This window comes from Salvelinus fontinalis, chromosome 18 (genome assembly GCF_029448725.1).
Source record: "Salvelinus fontinalis isolate EN_2023a chromosome 18, ASM2944872v1, whole genome shotgun sequence".
NCBI lineage: Eukaryota > Metazoa > Chordata > Actinopteri > Salmoniformes > Salmonidae > Salvelinus > Salvelinus fontinalis.
This window is the reverse complement of record NC_074682.1, coordinates 43,198,002-43,221,714: the sequence shown is the minus strand read 5'-3', so window position 1 is coordinate 43,221,714 and position 23,713 is coordinate 43,198,002. Positions and strand designations below refer to the sequence as shown.

At 42.5% G+C, this 23,713-nt stretch overlaps 1 protein-coding gene across 1 annotated transcript in view; it reads right to left on the bottom strand.

Annotated features, from left to right (window-relative positions):
• LOC129815596 (ethanolamine kinase 1-like) overlaps positions 1 to 11,238 on the bottom strand; it is a 37,241-nt gene extending 26,003 nt beyond the window's left edge. The window contains exon 1 of the mRNA XM_055869555.1: positions 10,753 to 11,238. Coding sequence (XP_055725530.1) covers positions 10,753 to 10,956 — 204 coding nt within the window. The 5' untranslated portion in view covers positions 10,957 to 11,238. The remainder of the gene's footprint in view (positions 1 to 10,752) is intronic.
• Between the last annotated feature and the right edge of the window lie 12,475 nt (positions 11,239 to 23,713).

Genomic DNA, 23,713 nt, shown 5'->3' with positions numbered 1-23,713 from the left:
GCAGGACACGCTAGATAAACTAGTAATATCATCAACCATGTGTAGTTATAACTAGTGATTATGATTGATTGATTGTTTTTATAAGATAAGTTTAATGCTAGCTAGCAACTTACCTTGGCTTCTTACTGCATTCGCGTAACAGATTGAATCCCTGAGCTGACAAGGTAAAAATCTGTTGTTCTGTCCCTGAACAAGGCAGTTACCCCACTGTTCCTAGGCCGTCATTGAAAATAAGAATGTGTTCTTAACTGACTTGCCTAGTTAAATAAAGGTGTAAAAATAAAATAAATGTAAAAAAAAATCGGCGGCCAGAATTACCGATTTCCGATTGTTATGAAAACCTGAAATCGGCCCTAATTAATCAGCCATTCCGATTAATCGGTCAACCTCTAGTCTACATGGTGAGGTTATTATGGAGCTCACAGATACAGTGCAGGTAGACTGAGGGTATAATCTACATGGTGAGGTTATTATGGAGCTCACAGATACAGTGCAGGTAGGCTGTGAGGGTATAGTCTACATGGTGAGTTATTATGGAGCTCACAGATACAGTGCAGGTAGGCTGTGAGGGTATAGTCTACATGAGGTTATTATGGAGCTCACAGATACAGTGCAGGTAGACTGTGAGGGTATAGTCTACATGGTGAGTTATTATGGAGCTCACAGATACAGTGCAGGTAGGCTGTGAGGGTATAGTCTACATGGTGAGTTATTATGGAGCTCACAGATACAGTGCAGGTAGGCTGTGAGGGTATCGTCTACATGAGGTTATTATGGAGCTCACAGATACAGTGCAGGTAGACTGTGAGGGTATAGTCTACATGGTGAGTTATTATGGAGCTCACAGATACAGTGCAGGTAGACTGTGAGGGTATAGTCTACATGGTGAGGTCATTATGGAGAAGAGCGAGAATATTTATTTGTCAAACGGCAGTCAAGCATCGATCATCATTTAAACATTTAAACGGTCCCGTGTAGCTCAGTTGGTAGAGCATGGCGCTTGCAACGCCAGGGTTGTGGGTTCGATTCCCACGGGGGGCCAGTACAAAAAAGTATGAATGTATGTACTTGTAAGTCGCTCTGGATAAGAGCGTCTGCTAAATGACTTAAATGTAAATGTTAACAGAATAAGACCCTCCAGGTCCATTCCAACCACTCCGCTAAAAACAGCTTCGCTCCAAATTCGCTCCATTCATTTAAAAAAAATCCCAACTGAACAAACAACCATCTATTTTTGTGACTTCCTGGACATACCATTTGGTTTTGAAGTATTGAAACCAAACCAAACGAGTGGGCTCCCGAGTGGCGCAACGGTCTAAGGCACTGCGTCTCAGTGCAAAAGGCGTCACTACAAATCCAGGCTGTACCACATCCGGCCGTGATTGTGCGCCGCCCTATGGGACTCCCAATTGGCCCAGCGTTGTCCTGGTTTGGCCGGGGTTGGCTGTCAATGTAAATAACAACTTGTTCTTAACTGACTTGCCTAGTTAAATAAAGGTTACATAATGAAAATTATTTGAATAAACATGAAATGGTGAATGTAAGACATGCACATCATTTCAAATATGCTACATGTCATATTGAACAGCATATAAACACTAAATAGGTCAGGAGCCAGACAGGGAGCCTAAGAAGGAATGAAAATGATTTATTTAGGCCATATTACTTCAAGCTATAGCCTACTAAGAAATACATTGTGAAGCATTTGCGAGTGCGACAATAGGCTGGTAGGGACATGAAGCTCTCAGCATTTAAACAATTTTGTTGTATTAAATCATTATAGTCTATACATTTTGCATATAGGCTGTGACTTACAAAGAATTAAATACAAATTAAAATAAAAAATTACTTGTAAGAGCCTTTGAATTTATTTTTAGAATACATTTTTAGAAACAGGAGTTTGGCCAGTCTGTGTCTTCAGGCTCATGTGATGGTGTCTGGAGAGCCGCCCAGCAGTGGAGAATATCCTCTCTACACTTGCAGAGCCACTGGGGATGCTAAACACCATTTTGGGCACTCTTGACAGGCTTGGTAGAGATGCAGTTATTTTTTTCATATAGTTAGGCCGAAAGGATTTTAGGCAAAATAACCCAATCGAAACAGAAAGCTTCTAGAACTTGAGAATATGCCAGGCCTATTGGGCCGAAATCAATTATGGCCTATTGTATAGATCAGTGGTTCCCAAACTTTTTATAGTTCCGTAGTCCTTCAAACATTCAACCCCCAGCTGCGTACCCCCTCTAGCACCAGGGTCAGCTGCGTACCCCCTCTAGCACCAGGGTCAGCACACTCTCAAATGTTTTTTGACATCATTGTAAGCCTGCCACACACACTATACAATACATTTATTAAACATAAATGTGAGTTGTCACAACCCAGCTCGTGGGAAGTAACTAAGAGCTCTTATAGGACCAGGGCACAAATAATAATCAATAATTTTGCTCTTTGTTTAACCATCTTACATATAAAACCTTATTTGTTGAATGACAATTGTGAATAACTCACCACAGGTTAATGAGAAGGGTGTTCTTGAAAGGATGCACATAGCTCTGCAATGTTGGGTTGTATTGGAGAGTTTCAGTCTTAAATCATTTTCCACATACAGTCTGCGCCTGTATTTAGTTTTCATGTTAGTGAGGGCCGAAAATCCACTCACACAAAGGTACGTGTTTGCAAAGGCATCAGTGTCTTAACAGTGCGATTTGCCAAGGCAGGATACTCTGAGCACAGCCCAATCCAGAAATCTGGCAGTGGCTTCTGATTAAATTCAATTTTCACAGAAGCGCTTGTTGCAATTTCAATGAGGCTCTCTTGTTCAGATATCGGTAAGTGGACTGGAGGCAGGGCATGAAAGGGATAACGAATCCAGTTGTTTGGGTCATCCGTTTGGGGAAAGCACATGCGTAATTGCGCACCCAACTCACTCAGGTGCTTCGCTAAACCACATTTGACATTGTCCGTAAACTTGAGTTTGTTTGCACACAAAAAAATAATCATAAAATGGAAAGACCTGTGTGTTGTCCTTGTTAATGCAGACAGAGATGAGCTCCAACTTCTTAATCATAGTCTCAATTTTGTCCCGCACATTGAATATAGTTGCAGAGAGTCCCTGTAATCCTAGATTCAGATCATTCAGGCAAGAAAAAACATCACCCAGATAGGCCAGTCGTGTGAGAAACTCACCATCGTGCAAGCAGTCAGACAAGTGAAAATTATGGTCAGTAAAGAAAACTTTAAGCTAGTCTCTCAATTTAAAAAAACGTTGCCCCTTGATAACTAGCGCACTTCTGTATGTTGTAAAAGCATTACATGGTCGCTAGCCATATCATTGCATAGTGCAGAAAATACAGGAGAGTTCAGGGGCCTTGCTTTAACTTCTTGAGAATACAGGGGGTGCTGTTTTCGCATTAGCATAATTTCCTCTACAGATTAAACTGCCTCTTATTCAATTATTGCTCTTACTATATGCATATAATTAATACCATTGGATAGAAAACAATCTATAGTTTCTAAAACCGTTTCAATTTTGTCTCTGAGTGAAACAGAAGTCATTTGACAGCACTTTTCCCTGACCAAGAAGAAGAATGCAAGATGTGTATGCTCGCTTCAACGCTCTGCCTATATATGGTCACGCCACCTATGACCCGAAACACACTTCATTCGTCTTCCTCTGGGTGTCAAGAGGACGTCAGAGGAGAAATTTTTTGTTTATCTTGTACTGACGTGAAATAAGACCTATTTCTTTAGCGTGACCGACAACTTCCGGTTCTCTGAATCGCGCGTTTTAGAGGTGCGATTGTCTACTGTTATGCTGCCGTTACGGATGAAAACTATCTCCGTCTCGAAGTTTGTTTGATACATGTGACCATATCATCTTAATGTATGTTTTTTCAATATAGTTTAATCAGATTATTTGAATTTTTTTGGGAGTTTTGCCGTGTTCCGTTCTGTGACTTTTTTTAAACTTTGGACAGAACCGTGCCAGTCGACCAGTACCTATGCTAAATGAAGAGGGAAAGTTGCCATTATGAATGGATTGAACGACTCATCAGGACTAAGGACACCTTGATCAACATTCTGATGAAAGATCAGCAATAGTAAGACCCAATTTACGATGTTATTTCATATATCTGTCGTGCATGTGAACTGGTCGGGGGCGCCCAGCTGGTTCTGGCTGGCGTGGCTATGCTAATTTAGCGCTACATTTCGTTTTCGCTATAAAACATTTAATAAATCTGAAATATTGTTTGGATTCACCAGATGTTGGGCTTTCAATATCTGTACGCTGTGTATTTTTTCTGAAATGTTTTAAGACAAGTAATTAGTTATATGACGTTGGTCTCTGTAATTGTTCTGGCTGCGTCGGCACTATTTCAGATTGCAGCTGCAATGTAGAACTGTGATTTATACCTGAAAAATGCACATTTTTCCAAAAAAACCTATGCTATACCATAAATATGTTATCAGACTGTCATCTTATGAAGTTGTTTCTTGGTTAGTGGCTATATATATTTTTATTTTGTCGAATTAGTGATAGCTACTGACGCAGGAAAAAACTGTTGGAGTAAAAAAATTGTGTCTTTTGCTAACGTGTTTAGCTAATAGATTTACATATTGTGTCTTCCCTGTAAAACATTATAAAAATCTGAAATGGTGGCTTTATTCACAGGATCTGTATCTTTCATTAGGTGTCTTGGACTTGTGATTTAATGATATTTAGATGCTACTATTTAATTGTGACGCTATGCTAGCGATGCTAATCAGTGTGGGGGGGTGGGGGGTGCTCCCGGACCCGGGGTAGGTGCTCGGTAGAGGTTAACAAAGTTAACCATTTTCACTGTGGTGTCCAAAACGTCTTTCAAGCTGTCAGGCCTTCCTTTGGCAGCAAAAGCCTCTCGGTGGATGCTGCAGTGTACCCAAGTGGCATTGGGAGTAACTGCTTGCACACGCGTTACCACTCCACTGTGTCTCCCTGCCATGGCATTGCGTGTACCCCCCAGTTTGGGAATACCTGGTATAGATAATAGAACAAAAACGAATGAAACATTTATGAGATCTGATTTTTAGTTTATAAATACTTTGCTACAATGACACATGTAGTTATCTACCCACCTCGTTCCTTACTTTTTACATCTGCATGTAGTAAGTAGGGATGCACCGATATGACATTTTTGTCCAATACCAATATCAAAAATGTTTGTGGACTTAAGCATTCTCAAACAGTTAAATAGTTACACGGACACAGCGGTCTAAGACACTGCATCTCAGTGCAAGAGGCGTCACTACAGTCCATGGTTCGAATCCAGGCTGTATCACATCCGGCCGTGATTGGGAGTCCCATAGGGCAGCACACAATTGGCCCAGCATCGTCAGGGTTTGGCCGGGGTATGCAGTCATTCATTGTAAATAAGAATTTGTTCTTAACTGACTTACCTAGTTAAATGAAGGTTACACATACACACCACAAAAAGTTATTTTATTGGCATGTCCCTATTACCAGTAAAACATAATCAAAACCTATCTTTCACTTACTTGCTGTGCTGTTTCGTTGTTCATTTGTTCAGTCGTTTCATTCTCAAACAGGATTTCATCATTCAAGCAGTGAAGTTTCAGCTCTGTCTGTCCGTGACATCTCTTCCTCGGCACGCACTGTCACTGTGTCCGTTTCCATCTTTTCCAGCTGTGTACGTAACATTTCACGTAAACCCTGTTCGTCTGCATCGAAGTAGCGGTCCTTGTACCTAGCATCGAGCATGGTGGCAACACAGTAAAGAGGCTCAGAGAATGCCACCGAATCGCTTGTTCACAGCCGAGTAATTTTGTACGTTTTAACCCCACGGTCTGTGTCAGCAGTTTTGTTGAGCAGGCGTTTCAATGCCATGACAGAGGGTATCATGCCTGCTGCAGATGCAGTTGGTCTTATTTCTCAAGTCAGTTATTGGAATCGAGCTTGGAGTGATCATGTTTCCAAGTTTAAAACATGTTCTCAAATGTTCTTGAAATGGCAGCAGCGGTATGAGAACCCGCACATTCTTGAGAATGAAATACGGCTTTCCTCAGTATGCAATCCTCGTCGACCCACTGTGCTATCAGACTCAGCATGTTCATGGGGATGACGTTGCTGGTCCAAATGTCAGTCGTGAGGCTAATAGCAGTGACGCTCATGGATGTGAGTCTCAACAATACTGTGTCACTCCGGTAAGACATCTAAAAAAGATTGTGTACCGGGGCTTGACAAGTCGGCGAAAGCCAACATCATCCACGGCAGAGAACGGTTGATTGTCAAGGGCAATGAACTCCATTATCTTGGCGTTAATGAATTTCGCCTTTGAGTTGTCTCGCTGAAATGTTCTTACTCTTTCAAATGACTGCTCGACTTCAACTTGTTTAGTTGTTGGAAGCGTGCTCTTAGTATTTTATTGCTTTTGATCTGTGTAGCGCTGTATTTTTCGTGGCGTCATTACATCATCTCGACCTCATGGCTTGGTTTTTACTCTGACATGCACTGTCAACATTTACATTTTAGTCATTTAGCAGACACTCTTATCCAGAGCGACTTACAGTAGAGTGCATACATTTTATTACATTTTACATACTGAGACAAGGATATCCCTACCGGCCAAACCCTCCCTAACCCGGACGACGCTATGACAATTGTGCGTCGCCCCACGGACCTCCCGGTTGCGGCCGGCTGCGACAGAGCCTGGGCGCGAACCCAGAGACTCTGGTGGCGCAGCTAGCACTGCGATGCAGTGCCCTAGACCACTGCCCCACCCGGGAGGTCAACTGTGGGACCTTACATAGACAGGTGTGGGCCTTTCCAAATCATCTCCAATCAATTTAATTTACCACAGGTGGACTCCAATCAAGTTATATAAACATCTCAAGGATGATCAATGTAAACAGGATTCACCTGAGCTCAATTTTGAGTCATAGCAATACCTAAATAAGTATGTTTTTTTATTTTTTATAAATTTGCTAAAATTTATACTGTTTACGCTTTGTCATTATGTGGTACTGTGTGTAAATTGCTGAGGATTTAGATTTATTTAATCAATTTTGGAATAAGGCTAGAACGTAACAAAATGTAGAAAAAGTAAAGGGGTCTGAATACTTTCAGAAGGCACTGTATTCATCCTGCGCCTGCCTGCACCTGCAACTTTTCATACAGCACCAGCTGGCATTCTGTCAGACTACCACCTGCTACCGCAAGAACTGGTCCTGAACCCAACAACAGTCCTGCAATGTTATTTTAGGCGCATGTGATGCAGGTCACTTGCCAGCCATGGTCGCAGCAATTTTTAGCGCCCTATAGGCAATATATATATAAAAAATAACCTAAGAAATAAGTTAAATTACCAGATTCTCACATAGCCCATTTTATTTGGCTATTGGTATTACTGGGCAATATCAGCCAACAGGCTAGACATAGTTTGAAGAAAGCAGTTGGAGAGTCTTGCACTTTATAGCCTACTTTCTAGGAGTGGGATGATTTTCAGACAGAGACAAATACGGGTGATCAATATTCATTTCTTGGCAATGAAGTATACTATAGCATAATCCGATTTAGGAAGTACATTTCCTTGGAAAGATAACTGCCCTGTGCTTCTCCGCCCGTGCATAGGCTATAGCCTACTGTATTTAATTGAGACCGCAAGCACACCTGATCACGTGGAACCCCTTGCAATTGCCCAGTAACAGTATGCTGGGTTACACTGGAGCTTAACAACTGGGCCAAAGGGCAAGGGCTTTACAGGTAGGCTACTTTTTTAACTTCTCCCAGACAAGGAAGATGGGTCATTCCATGTCATTTCAGCAAGCCATGACACCCACCATCTCAGATTGTTCTGAAATCATTTCTGTAATTAGAAACAGAAGACAAGCATTCCAGAAACATTATTTTGTTGAAATAAAGAGAATACATTACATAGGATGAAACAATACTCCGAGCCGGAGCTCCATACTCCTTGTTAAACAGAGAAGTGATACTATTAACTTGTTGTTGGGGTGGGATTGGTGTTGGGAGGTCCGTGGGTGGTTTTTGACAACTTCTTTGGATTCCTCACCACTTTCTCTTTGTTAGAAAAAAGTTTGGTTCAAATCGGATGTGCGGTACTATAATTATTGAATATTATATAAATCCTAGAAATTAAAATAGCCAATTTGGGTGCAATCAATTAGCGTAATGTCTCAGAGATCTAATTATATTTAAACAAACTAACATTGCAGGATTGCTACTCTTCTTTAACAGAACACTGAGATTGTGGGTGTGGAAATCCTCTTTCTTGTGCTTTTTGAGGTGGAACGGCCCAGCTGTTTGCATTATCAGTGACAGCCACATCATTCAATGATTACTGTTGGGGGAGAAAGTAACACATGGGAACCCATGGTCTGCATATGTAGTCTCTAGTCAAGTGGGTCTTTCTTTCCTATTTTCCTTTCCTTTACAAACAGTTCAAACCATTGAGATGCACCCAATAGCTAATAACTGACCATATTTATGTTCACTGGAATGTGGACAATCCCTGACTAGTGATATGACAGCTAAACAGACCACAGAGAGACTAGCCCTATAGACACTGGCCCTCTCTCTGGCCACCCACCCCAACATAGCTGGCATTCCTGGCATGGTTGACTAGAGAGATGGGCACACTGGCACCATGTTACGACCACACACACGTACACTGCCTTTATGAATGAATTATTTATCTCGTGACCGTCTACACATACCCAGAACACAATGCACCACTAAAACCTGTGATCATCCTGCCCCAGTGTGAGTGTGGTGTGTTGCTCCACATGTCACAGGTAATAAAGCGCCAACACAACTGAGGTAACTACTAACAAACATTCTACTTTTAGGTGACATGTTCTTTGAATGAGAACAAAATGTCTGCATATCTTAGTAGGCTATTACTTTATTGTGGCTAAGCTTAAAAGCTTTGGATCAAATTAAACAAAGTTTCTATCCATTGATGAGGCCATTGATGATCAAACATAAAAAAGTGACTAAATATCTCTTGCATGCCCACATCAGAGTAAGGCAGAAGGCCACATGGCATTAACGTGTGATAATAAGCAGCTGTAAGCTCAAAGAATTGGAATGGGGTGTGACTGGCCTGTTGGTGTTGGCAGCATCTGGTGTTTTCAGGGATAGAGGGTTGGATGTTTGGGACTGGACTTGACACTAGATATTTACAGTAACTGAAAGCCCCCCGCCCCTTCATGTCCAGGTGGCTCAGTCAGGTCAGTTGTGTTGTGTTCCAGTAACCCCCCCCCCCCCCCAGTTTCTCACTCTCCCCGTCTCCCTCCGTATACTCTGACTCATTCTGCCTCTCTCCGTATCCGTCTCCCTCTCCATCTGTCCTCCAGCTCTCTCTCTCTCTCTATAAGTCTCTGTCTCTCAATTTGTCCTCTCTCTTTCTCAGAGTTGGCACGTGCCCATGCCTGGGGGGGGGCAGCTGTATTGGGCTGTGCTGGCACGGGGGCTGTGTGGGTTAAAGGGACAAAGGCAGGCAGACAAAGCCTGTTTGGGTGGCTCCCATTGAGAAAAGCTGTGTTGGGTGGTCAACAGTGTCACAATCTCAGTTACAGGGCAAAAGGGGTGACCAGCCCAGATTAGGCTAGGCACAAACACGTAAATATCCAGCAGGGACAGTCACATTCTGGCCTCAATGTACAAAACAACCCAGAATGACTGGGGAACAGCTGATCCTCGGGCAGGAGACAAGCGTCACCCGATAGCAGGCCTACCTACTGCTTAGTGCCAATGAATAATGCATTTCCCCGACTGACTGACTGACAGGAACCCTAAACATGGCAGGGTCAGAGTAATTCACACAAACAGGGTAATAATTTGGCCTAGCTAGGTCTATCAATGGACATCAATTCCAGTTTGTATGGAGATAAGAGTGAGGCGTGTTTGTTTGCCTGTGCAGTTGGGGGTGAGTTGTGTCTTGTGTGAATTCAAAATTAGGTGTGTGTCTGGGGTCAGGAGTGAGGCAATTAGGATGGGGATATGAAGTGGTCATCAGACCATGGGTGACTCTCACAGGGTATTGTAATCCTCCAGACACACAGCGTTGCCACTACCATGTCAATCTTATCTGAGTGGACAGCTTTCAAGGTGCCTGTATTTACAAGAAGCTATCAGGGCAATGGAAAATGTAAATTAGATAGGGGCTTTGAGCTAATACATACAGCCAGGCTCTATTTCTGCTGGCTAATGTTAACGTCATCAATGCTGCCTGACCCTCACGTCATTGCCAGCTGGTCACTGACAAATACAGATTACTGGACACATTTCATCCACACACACTTTCTGTAACCACAGACAAAAGGGGTTAGTTATCAGTAGCTATATTTGCTGTAACTGTCTCCTTTAAATACGCCACGTCTTTAAAGGGAGAGAGACGTATGACATTTCTATCAATATATCCATGGAGTACTGAAGCCTGACACAAATGTCTTATTCATTCGACCTAAGAATCCATCAAAGTGGTTAGTTAGAAAGCTACTACTACTCCCAGGGCGCAACCAAGCGAACGTTAGCTAGCTAACACCACTAACTTTCATCTCAGCTTGAAAACGTAACTGCAAACTAAACGCAAGAGAAGCCAATGATAAAATGTATGCACAAGGCGAGGAATATATCAAGGGACTGGTCTGATAGCTATGCTAACTTTAGCTAGCTAGCCAACTAGTGATGTTGGGCCATTGGCGCATCATTCAGTGGAGAATTGTCAACCTTACCTTGGTCTTGACATGGTTCATGTCCCACGCTGGCCGAAGCTGCTTTATCAGCTTCATTGCTCCATCCGTTACATTATTTTCCTCCACGAAAATCGGGAATTTTCGAATTACCGGCGACCCAACAGGCACGTGTATCTCAGTCTCCATAATGTGGTTAATTTTTCGTTTCGAATTATTAACAGATATTTCTGGAATTCGGGACATAAAAAAAAATAGCTAACAGTTGTTTTATGAGCTGGTTGGTATAAACGGCTAACGTTGGTTAGCAAATGAGCTAGCTAAACCAGGGGCTTGTCGGTGTGAAAAGCAACGGCGCTGATGTAGAAGATGCAACTACCGGTGAAATCCTCTTCGGTTTTCTCAGGAGCCGGTCAGTTCACGACACGATTTCCTCCGATTTGGCACCGCCCTCGCGAAATCATCCGATGCTAGACACGCACACCGGCGGGATCGGAGAATGACAACCAAAGATTTGTGTGACGACAGCACTCCAACCCGCGGACGGGGAGCACGCACACTTTTTAAGCCGAGTTTGTCCGAGTGGAGCCGAAGAGCGCAAGAGTCTTTTTCAGCGTTATGGTTTCCAATCATATACAATTAGTCATTATTAAATAACATGAGAGGAGCAACATTTATAACCTTGATCAGAAAGCCCTGGATCAGAAAGCCCTCACATGGCATTGTTTTTGCACAACATTTTAGGCTTATTGAGTTGTCACAGGCACTAGACATAATTTGGTGCGGGGCGCCCCCAATTTCATCCAGTGGGTGTCAGTGTTGTAATGCAAAAACCAGACGATTACCAGTGCAAGTAATGTTATTGCATTCAATATACAATGGGGTCTGAAATTATTGACACCCTTAATAAAGATTTAGCAAATACTGAGCTAAATTATATGCCAAAAATTGAGAATTTATATTATTTTATACAAAAGCAATTGTTTAGAAAAACTAGATTTTGTTATAAAAGGTAGGAGTCAAAATTATTGACACCCCTGTTTTCAATTCCTTTTAATACCTCACCTTGCGAGGATACGTGCAATGAGCCTTTTTCTAAAATGTTCTATGAGTTGGAGAACACATTGATAAAGATCTCAGAACATTCCTTCATATAGAATCCTTCCAGATCCTTGATATCCTTCATCTGCGCTTATCAACTGTCATCTTCAATTAGTTTTAAGTCCGGAGACTGAAATTATTATCAACCCCTTTACAATCACTAAATCAATCACAGATATATACACACACTAATTATATATACTTTAAATGCCCAGTGCAATAAGAAATAGATTTTCCTGTATTTACAGTGCATTTGGAATGTATTCAGACCCCTTTACTTTTTCCACATTTTGTTATATTACAGCCTTATTCTAAAATGAATTAAGTAAAACAAAATCCATCACTTGTTTGACAATCAGATCAAAATGTCATGATTGGTTGTGTTCATGACACATTATAACGTAATATTTTTAAATATTTTTTTTACAGTTAAATGACATGTCTTTACTATAAATCCCATAAAAAAGGAGGTCCCGTAAAAAGATTGCGACCGTCCAAATGACATGGTATAATTCACACTCTGGATGGCACTTTCAAGTGAATTTACTGCTGCACGCTAATACCCTTATATACAATTCTGGCCATGAATGCAAACACTGTAATAAGACTTTTGGAATTGATTTATGATTTATTTGCACAGGGAAATGTACCAAACCGAAGCTGATGCATTTCATGTGTTGAACTTATTATATTGAACAAATCCACCTTTCATCGATTAAGTTTCAAAATATTATGCCCCCCCTAAACTGGGTTTGGCCACCCAATTCAAAATGTTCTGGACATGCCACTGTGTGTGTGTGTGTGTGTGTGTGTGTGTGTGTGTGTGTGTGTGTGTGTGTGTGTGTGTGTGTGTGTGTGTGTGTGTGTGTGTGTGTGTGTGTGTGTGTGTGTGTGTGTGTGTGTGAGAGAGAGAGAGACAGGTTTTTTTTTTTTACTATCTTGTCTTTAATTACTATCTTGTCTCATCGCTACAACTCCCGTACGGGCTCGGGAGAGACGAAGGTCGAAAGCCATGCGTCCTCCGAAGCACAACCCAACCAAGCCGCACTGCTTCTTAACACAGCGCGCCTCCAACCGGGAAGCCAGCCGCACCAATGTGTCGGAGGAAACACTGGGCACCTGGCCTCCCCGGTTAGCGCACACTGCGCCCGGCCCGCCACAGGAGTCGCTGGAGCGCGATGAGACAAGGATATCCCTACCGGCCAAACCCTCCCTAACCCGGACGACGCTATGCCAATTGTGCGTCGCCCCACGGACCTCCCGGTCGCGGCCGGCTGAGACAGAGCCTGGGCGCGAACCCAGAGACCCGGGAGGAGAGAGAGACGGTTAGTGTGTATGTCAGTGGAGGCTGGTGGGGGAGGACGGCTCATGATAATGGCTGGAATGGAGTAAATATATAATGGTATCAAATGTTTTTTATATGTTTGATTCCATTCACTCCATTCCAGACATTACACGCCATTCCAGCCATTATTATAAGCCATCCTCTCTTCAGCAGCCTCCACTGGTGTGTGTGTGCACAGGTACCTGCTTAACAAACAAGAGGAAATGTTTACATTCCCACATACTCTCCTTCTCTCCTTCTCTCTCTCTCTCTCTCTCTCTCTCTCTCTCTCTCTCTCTCTCTCTCTCTCTCTCTCACACACACACACACAGTCACACTCACACACAATAAAGCAACTCCTCCATTCTAAACTAAACTCAGTTGTCCCTCTCCACGCCCTACCCAATTTCTCATGTCAAAGTGCATGTTGACACACACACATCTTAATTTTGATAGATTGGGAGTCTGAATGGGTGTGTTTGGGAAGTAGTGCATCTCTGCCTCTCGACATAAGTCTTGAATGGCTCATTTATACACATGCAATCACAATGTCAAACACTAGGTGACATACCAACGCAAAGGCTTATGCACACACTCACATGCACACAGACATGATCACATAATGGCTGACCCACAAATGCAAACACACTTTCAAAAAGACAAAGATAAAAACACAGCACACACACACACACACTAACACATCTAACTGACTGCACAGCTGTGGTAAAGGGTGAGTGCACGGTACACACACAAACACACACACATTCGCACGCATGCATACACACACACACACACACACACACACACACACACACACACACACACACACACACACACACACACACACACACACACATTCGCACGCATGCATACACACACACACACACACACACACACACAAATCTAACTGACTGGGGGATCTAACTCTATTGTAGAGTTGACAGATGGTCTTTAGATGGTGCTCAGTTAATGATTAGCTATGTCACCACTTAATCAGAGTACCATTAATCTGTCTCACACACACACACACAGACACACACACACACACACACACACACACACACACACACACACACACACATACACATACACATACACATACACACACACACACACACACACACACACACACACACACACACACACACACACACACACACACACACACACACACACACACACACACACACACACACACACACACACACACACACACACACACACACACACACACACACACACACACACACAGGGTTGGTAGGGTCATTCACTGCCTACATTTACCATGGCACAGTCAGTTCAAACATGTACATGCTGTCCATTTTATACAAACCACAGCTTTCTTCTAAACTCTAGGGAGTCAAGGACTGATTTGTAAAGCCAATGTTAGAGCCATTTTGTATGTTAAACCAAATGTGTATAGAGCTTTTTGGGGTGATTTATTATCCTATAGAAATTGTATGAAAACTGTTTTATTTATGTGGAATCTCCCTTTAATTGTTATTTCGACACCAAGTAGCCACATTCCATTCAATCTTTTACCCAGATTTTAGCAGTGTGACGACCCACCCACTCTGTCTGCCAAATTCTTTCTCTTTGCTGTTTTCTTTAATAGGATGTCGGTGGGCAGAGCCACGAGGGTTGTCATCAAAATGGGACACACCTGGGCTCTGGGGTGTCCCGAGGATAAATACACCTTTACCCCATTCATTGAGGAGACTCTCTCCATGTAGACACACTGTATTTTTGGTTGTGGCATTTTGCACCTCTCAACACCCCTCACCATCTATGCACGCACCCACTCACTTGCACTACGGATTACTAACTACACACACCATTGTTAATTGTATATAGTTTAGTTAATAAATATATTTTTGTCATTCCTTGATCTCTTCATTGTCTCCCTTTTTATTACGGGCTACGAGCCGGTTCGTGACAGCAGAGATGCAGAGAAGCATATTTAGTGTCTATAAAAAAGGAATCAACAAAAAGGAGAATACAGACAGCGCAATATGTATGCTGAAAAATAGATGAGGGGTGGGGGTGGGGGGGTTCTAAGTTGACATATGGACTTGTTTTAAGGCCATATTATATGTAATTTAGCTATTTGATTCAGAATTTTAGGACCCCTTTTGGTATAAAAAAATATATACAGTACCAGTCAACAGGGTTTTCCTTTATTTTTTACTATTTTCTACATTGTAGAATAATAGTGAAGACATCAAAACTATGAAATAACACATATGGAATCATGTAGTAACCAGAAAAGTATATATTTAGTAGTAACCAAATCAAAATATATTTTATATTTGATTTTCTTCAAAGTAGCCACCCTTTTCCTTGATGACAGCTTTGCACACTCTTGGCATTTTTTCAACAAGTGGTGTAAAGTACTTAAGTAAAAATACTTTAAAGTACTACTTAAGTTGTTTTTTTGTGTAGCTGTACTTTACGTTTACTTTACTACATTCCTAAAGAAAATATTATACTTTTTACTCCATACATTTTCCCTGACACCCAAAAGTACTCGTTACATTTTGAATGCTTGGCACACTTATCAAGAGAACATCACTTGTCATCCCTTGCCTCTGATCTGGCAGACTCATTAAACACAAATGCTTCATTTGTAAATTATGTCTGAGTGTTGGAGTGTGCCCATGGCTATCGGAAAATAAAAAATAAAATGGTGCCATCTGGTTTGCTTAATATAAGACATTTGAAATTATTTTTACTTTTATTTTTGATACTTAAGTATATTAAACCAAATACTTTAAGACTTTTACTCAAGTAATGTTTTACTGGAGTCATTTTCTATTAGGGTATCTGTACTTTTACTCGAGTATGACAAATGGGTACTTTTTCCATCAATGCTCTCAACCAGCTTCACCTGGAATGCTTTTCCAACGGTCTTGAAGGAGTTCCCACATATGCTGAGCACTTGTTGTCTGCTTTTCCTTCACTCTGCGGTCCAACTCATCTCAAACCATCTCGATTGGGTTGAGGTCGGGTGATTGTGGAGGCCAGGTCAACTGATGCAGCACTCCATCAATCTCCTCCTTGGTCAAATAACCCTTACACAGCCTGGAGGTGTGTTGGGTCATTGTCCTGTTGAAAAACAAATGATAGTCCCACTAAGCGCAAACCAGATTGGATGGTGTATCGCTGCAGAATTCCGTGGTAGCCATACTGGTTAAGTGTGCCTTGAATTCTAAATAAATCAGAGAGTGTCACCAGCAAAGCACCTCCTCCTCCATGCTTCACGTGGGAACTTCACGGAGATAATCCGTTCACCTACTCTGCATCTCACTAAGACACGGTACCAAAAAATCTCAAATTTGGACTCGTCAAACCAAAGGACAGATTGCCACCAGTCTAATGTCCATTGCTCATGTTTCTTTGCCCAAGCAAGTCTTTTCTTATTGGTGTCCTTTAGTAGTGGTTTCTTTGCAGCAATGCAACTATGAATGCCTGATTCACGCAGTCTCCTCTGACCAGTTAATGTTGAGATGTGTCTGTTACTTGAACTTTGTGAACCATTTATTTGGGCTGCAAATTTCTGAGGCTGGTAACTCTAATGAACTTATCCTCTGCAGCAAAGGTAACTCTGGGTCTTCCTTTCCTGTGGCGGTCCTCATGAGAGCCAGTTTCATCATAACGCTTAATGGTTTTTGTGACTGCACTTGAAGAAAAATTCAAAGTTTTTATCATTTTCCGCATTGACTGACCTTCATGTCTTAAAGTAATGATGGACTGTCGTTTCTCTTTGCTTATTTGATCTGTTCTTGCCATAATATGGACTTGGTCTTTTACCAAATAGGGCTATCTTCTGTATACTACCCCTACCTTGTTACAACACAACTGATTGGCTCAAACGCATTAAGAAGGAAAGAAATTCCACAAATTATCTTTGAAAAAGGCACACCTGTTAATTGAAATGCATTCCAGATGACTACCTCATGAAGCTGGTTGAGAGAATGCCAAGAGTGTGCAAAGCTGTCATCAAGGCAAAGGGTGGCTACTTTGAAGAATCTCACACTTTATTGGTTACTACATGATTTCATATGGGTTATAGTTTTGATGTCTTCACTATTATTTTACAATGTAGAAAATAGTAAAAATAATGAAAAACCCTTGAATGAGTAGGTGTGTCCAAACTTTGGACTGGTACTGTATATAAAAAAAATATTTGATAAAATATTGAATTTGGCCTTTACTTTTACACGCCATAGAAACACATTGAATAACACATTCATAAATGTCAAAAAGGACAGTCAAAAAACGTATCATAAGGTTTTGAAGAGTCTCTGTCCTATATCTAGAATATATCTTGTAGCTTTTTTTTACACATATTTACAGTAGCACCCCTCCAGACCATCCCCCCAGCCCAGCCAGGTCACCCGTGATACAAGTGAGTATTTGACGTCCATCCATGTCTGAGGACGTTGGGAGATGACGTGGAAACCGGGCACAAGGGGCAACAGTGAGTGCTGTTACCTTCAAGTAGGTTTCGGTTTTACTAGGGCATTGTGGACGTGGATGGGGATCTACCTCTGCCTCTGCCTCTGAAACCAAAGGTTGCAAGTTCAAATCCAGTTTTTGAGATTTTGTTTTAACCCTGTCCCAAACCTTAACCCTTACCGTAACCATTCAGAGTTAATGCCTAACCTTAAGATTTCAGAGTTAATGCATAAACTTAACCTTAAACACTTCAAAATTTGACGTTTGCAACAACTTTAAAATGTGATGTTTGAGAAACATGGATGAACGTCTAATTCTGACATGAGACTGTGAGAGCTAGTTGCCCAGCCATCCTCACATACTTTGTGGCCCCTCAAGTTTTGGTGGTGCATGAAACCCCTGCTTGTAAAGGTTTCTAAAGGAAGTGGCTTATTAGAATGTTGGGACATTGTTTTAAGCCACTGTAGCCACTGCTAATAGGTTACCAGACTGAACTATCCAGGTTTACATGGTAAAGACAAACTAACTACAGTGGTTTCACACAAGATTAGCATGCAATTTCACGTACAATCATATCTGAGCTGGGTATGACAATGCAGACAAATATATGTCTAATGCATAGCTAATCAACAAGTCTTTTACACAATACAACACTTCAAAACAAATATCGTGTCTGTAAACATGTTATAAGGCTGTCCTATTGTGTATCAAGGCATGCTAATGTTATACAAGCATCTGCCAAGCTATGTTGGCCATCTGGACCTTACAGAGCTCTGGACTTTTATAGGGACCCCTTTTCACTAGTTCCTCTGTATGCCTTTATGTCCTGTGCCCCCCCTCTTACCCCATGGATAGCCCATGCTCTCCCTCTCTCTTTCTCTCTCCAACTCTCTTTTTTACTCTTCTTTAACGCACTCTGCCATTTCAACTTTAACTAACTTCTTCCTCCTTTTCCTTCTGTCTCCTGTTTGTCTCTTTTATTTTTCTCCCATCTATCCTGAACCTGCTAGAATGGGGATCCCACCTCACCCACACACTCTGCTTCAGAAAGGCTCCAACCCAACATGCACTGCTTAACCTCCATCTCCATCTCTTTCCCTTTCTTACCCCCCTCTACCCCCCCTCTACCCCCCCTTACCCCCCTCCCCTTTGTTTTCTTGTTGGTTTCAGTGATTTAAGTGTAATGACATTTATGAGCTTCATTAAGTTCAGTCCCAGTCTCATGTCTCTCGCCTGCCGTATGTGCTGATTTAAGGCCGCTCCTATAGGAGAGAGTCCCAATACAGGATCAGTGATCTAGATGGACAAGGAAAGGAAGCAAGTTAAAGACATTCTCCGGTACTTTGTATACTTTTTAGCTTGTAGTTCTGAAAGTATCACTCACGAGCCAAAGGTGGTCCCTGAAAATTGGTACTACATCACATACATTATATCAAGATTTCAGCACCACGTCATTGTTATTGTTCTCGCTCTCTGCTGTCTGTGCATCATGTGCCTCTTGCTAGCTGTCACTCAAATGGTGAGGGGCTGAAGATCATTGGTTGAACTCGAATTGCTAGGGGGCTGGCCCTTGTGGGAAAATGTAGGGAAAATGGCATTGGACCGCTTCCAGAAAAACAGTTGCTTTAAAATTTAGGTTTTAGGTAAGACAATAATTCTGCTCATACTGTAGATTATGCATGTATGAACAACCCATTGACACACCCAGTCCACAGTGGGAGTTTTGAAAAATACTTAGTAGTCGCTAAAGTTCCGGAGTGTGTCTTTAAGGCAGAAGGGACACAATCAACAAGTTCCCTCTCACACACACCCTCAACACACTGTGTAAGAATCTCCGACCTTGACATGACACAGTTTGCTGAAACACGGAGGGCATCAGAATGCGGTCGGTGTCTTGGAGTGAGTGTGTGTATTACGATGTGTGTTGGGATGTGTGTGTGTATTTGGGCATTGGCACTCTCCTAGGTTTGGGTCAGTGCACAGATATAGGGGCTCTGACTGAGGGAGGGAGAGAGAGGGGAGTGGGAGGGCAGCTATAGGGTCATTGTAACAACTTCAATGAGGGAGTCTGAGATTGTGTGGGTGCTTGTGTGTGTGTGTGTGTGTGTGTGTGTGTGTGTGTGTGTGTGTGTGTGTGTGTGTGTGTGTGTGTGTGTGTGTGTGTGTGTGTGTGTGTGTGTGTGTGTGTGTGTGTGTGTGTGTGTGTGTGTGTGTGTGTGTGTGTGTGTGTGTGTGTGTGTGAGGTCTGGGTGAGTGACCACGTGAGTGTTTGTGCATATCTTGAACTATTGTTGAACTCAGTGGGCCATATGGTAGTGGACACAAAGACTTAACTCAAACCCCATTAATAGACAGCAATAGTAATGACGTCTTTTTGTAAGCACTAACGGAGGCTAACTCCGCCATGGCTTGGTGTTCAAAGCCTATGGAGAAATGAATGGGGTTTTTGGAGGGTTTTTTGATAAACGCCGAAAATAAGGTTAGTGGTATACACAGGTTTAGGAGATCTTATACAGTACATTTTGTTCTAATTTATGAGGTAATCTTCATCGGCGAATTTTGAAGCATTATGACATCAAAACAAGCACATAAAGCACATGAAGGCTTCATAATTCATAAAGGTCATGTTAACTGACTGATATTATCTCATAGAACAAAACTTTTATAAGATTCCCTAAGCCTGTGTTAACCTCAGACCTTATTTTGGGCGTTTTTCCAAAAACCATATAAAAAAAACACATTTATTTCCCCGCAGGCTTTGACCAACGAGCCATGGCTAACTCATTTCCATTTTTTTAGGACTAGCAGCTAGCGAGCTCTATACTGTTAACCCTTACCCTAACTCCACCCCTTAAAGGTGAACCTCAGGCCACATCTCCCTACAGCCTCCATCTTCTGTTCTTCAGACACACACACACACACACACACACACACACACACACACACACACACACACACACACACACACACACACACACACACACACACACACACACACACACACACACACACACACACACACACACACACACACACACACACACACACACACACACACACACACACACACACACACACACACATACATACACACACTGCTCCGTCCTTCTTTCCCCGTCTCTTCTCCATCCCCATGCCCCCCTTCTTCTACTCCCTCTCCTCCACCCCTTCCTCCATTATTACCTCTTCGTTTGTCTTCCGTCCTTTCATTTGCAGCCCAGGCCTTTTCACCTTAAACAGACAGCAGCTGTGCGGTGAGGGCTTAGAGCCACTGCAGGCCTGAATGGACTGTTACTCTCCACTGGGTTGGACAAAGATGTGCTTCCCCAGCAACACATCAGCTACAAATTTGCCTCCAGGCTCTGGGTCCTGCAGGGGGAGAGACCTGTGTGTGTGTGCATGTGTCCAGGCTGGGGGATCCTTTCATGTCTACCAACAGTGATGGGGTGGGGGCTAAGGGGAGGGGCTAGAATTTGTTTTGGGACCACTGGTCTGGTACAGTATGAGTGACAGCTGGGAGTCAACAGGTTTAAACCCCCCAGCTTTTCTCTGACAGGTAAGGGTTAACAGGCTGAAGGGGGGTTGCCTTTCCCTGTGGGTGGGCATGGTGTGTGTGTTTGTACGTGTGTGTGTACCTGTGTTTGTTTGTTTGTTTGTGTACATGCATTCGGGAGTGTGTGTGGGGGAGTGTCTGTGATCTGAACTGTAGCCCATCCCTGTACAGTAATGTGATTATCTTCTCAGAATGAGCCCCGAGGCTGGGATTTACTGGCTGAATCTCCCTCGCTAGCACGATGGGACACCTCCCTCCTTCTTCACTCTCTCTTTTTTCCACTTGCCTCATTCTTTTTTTCTTTCTTCTTTTCTTTACCCCTTTATTTATTTTTTTTCTTTTATTTTTTTCTTTACCCCTTTCTTTTCTTTCTTTCTTTCTTTCTTTCTTTCTTTCTTTCTTTCTTTCTATCTTTCGGACAACTCTCACCTCATTACCCCTTGAGAGAATCATTCATGATGGGACATGCATTGCACTGTAATTCTACCGAACTAAGTCACAAACTGATTAACCATGATTAACCATATTAGCTGCCATTGGATCCAATGGTGATTTTACTTACAGATCTGTGATCTCACTTAGCTCTCAGTCAGACTGTCAGAGATGAAAGGAATTGCTCTGATGAATGTCCAGTTCAGTAAACCCCCCACATCCAGGTAAAGAGAGAGACAGGAGAGAGACAGGATGGAGTTAGACAGAGAAAGGTATATGGAGCCACTGCATGTCTTCACTTGTCCATATAAAATAGGTCATCCGTTGATCTTGTCTTCGTGTGAGTGTGTGCTTGAGTTGGTGTGTGTGTATTTGAACATGGGTGGGTGTGTGAGGGTCTGTGTCTATGTCTGTGTGTGTGTGTGTGTGTGTGTGTGTGTGTGTGTGTGTGTGTGTGTTCCTCTCTCTGAGATGCCAGATAGCAGAGTGTCTGTGATTATCAGGGGATGTAATAATGTAGATGTAGGCCACAGTAGCCCAGACCAGACCTCTGATATCACCCACTAGATGGCCTGCCAGACACAACAACAGTAAACAACACTACAGTAAACAGGCCAGGCGGACGGACAGATGTCCTGATCACAAAACAGAAACAACTCCATATTTCAGTCATTTAGCAGACACTCTTATCCAATTAGGGTCAAGTACCTTGTTCAAGGGCATATCAACAGATTGTTCACCTAGTTGGCTCAGGGATTTGAACCAGTAACCTTTTAGTTTTCTGGCCCAATGCGCTTAACCACTAGGCTAATTCCTATAAAAATATAAACAGGATGGATTTGCTATAGCTGACTCCAGACTCTTATTAAGACTCTTAATAAACCCATATTCAACTTCAGCTTCCTTTACAAAGCATAAAAATATAAAACATTTGATCAAAGCGTGTCTAACGTCACATTGAATCTGAAACTGAAATTGAGCTGTAGAAAAGGAACTCCACAGGCATACTTTTAGAAGTAAAGACAAAAGAGTCGCTGAGTCAAGGAACAATGAATGACTTTACCGCAGCCAAGTGACTCACCTCTCACAGACTTTTATATTAGTTACAGCCGGTGTGTTCGTGTGTGTGTAAGGTGTGCCTCTCTCTTATCTTATGACCCTAGCACTATAGGGACTTTTTTCCTGGTAAGGTTCATTCCATTGGTGGTATGTTACAGCAAACACATTAAGGCTGAAATTAGAGTAGGTTGTGTGTGTGAGTGAGTGTGTGTGTGTGTGCACTCATGCACATGCATGTTGTAGCTGTCAGGTATGTGATGAGTAGACATGAGGGTGAGGAAAGGTATTTCCGCTCAGAGGTGCTTGTGTCCTCTGGGATTCACTGGAAGTGGGAGAATGTGTGTCTTACGTTTAGCTGAAAGAACGTGTTAAGTTTAGCTGAAAGAACGTGTTAAGTTTAGCTGAAAGAACGTGTTAAGTTTAGCTGAAAGTGTGTGTGTCTCTGTGTGTATATGTGTGTTGATTGGGTGACAGTGAGTGTTGGCATGTCTGATGTGTTTGGTTATCAGGTGTCCTGTCAGATTGTCGCACCCTGTGACTAATACACAGGTTGTAGCACTGAAACAGAAAACCTCATGACTCAATTAGCTCTATTCTCTTTCTTTGAATGGAGGGACACCATCTCTGTGTGTCACACATTTAGCGAACAGGACACTATGAGATCCAGGTCTGTTATCCAATACACAACACACACACACACACACACACACACACACACACACACACACACACACACACACACACACACACACACACACACACACACACACACACACACACACACACACACACACACACACACACACACACACACACACACACACACACACACACACACACACACACACACACACACACACACACACACACACACACACACACACACACACACACACAATGCCCATAGGGGGCACAGGGGCTTGTGCATGTGGGCATAGGGTTGGCGATCATACACTTTCCAGCGCCAGGCTGAGAAGAATTCCTCTATGGGATTTAGAAAAGGTTAATATGGGGGTACGTACAAAACTACAAATTGTGGATGGGTGGCAAACCAGTTTTGGACCAGAACAGCCTGG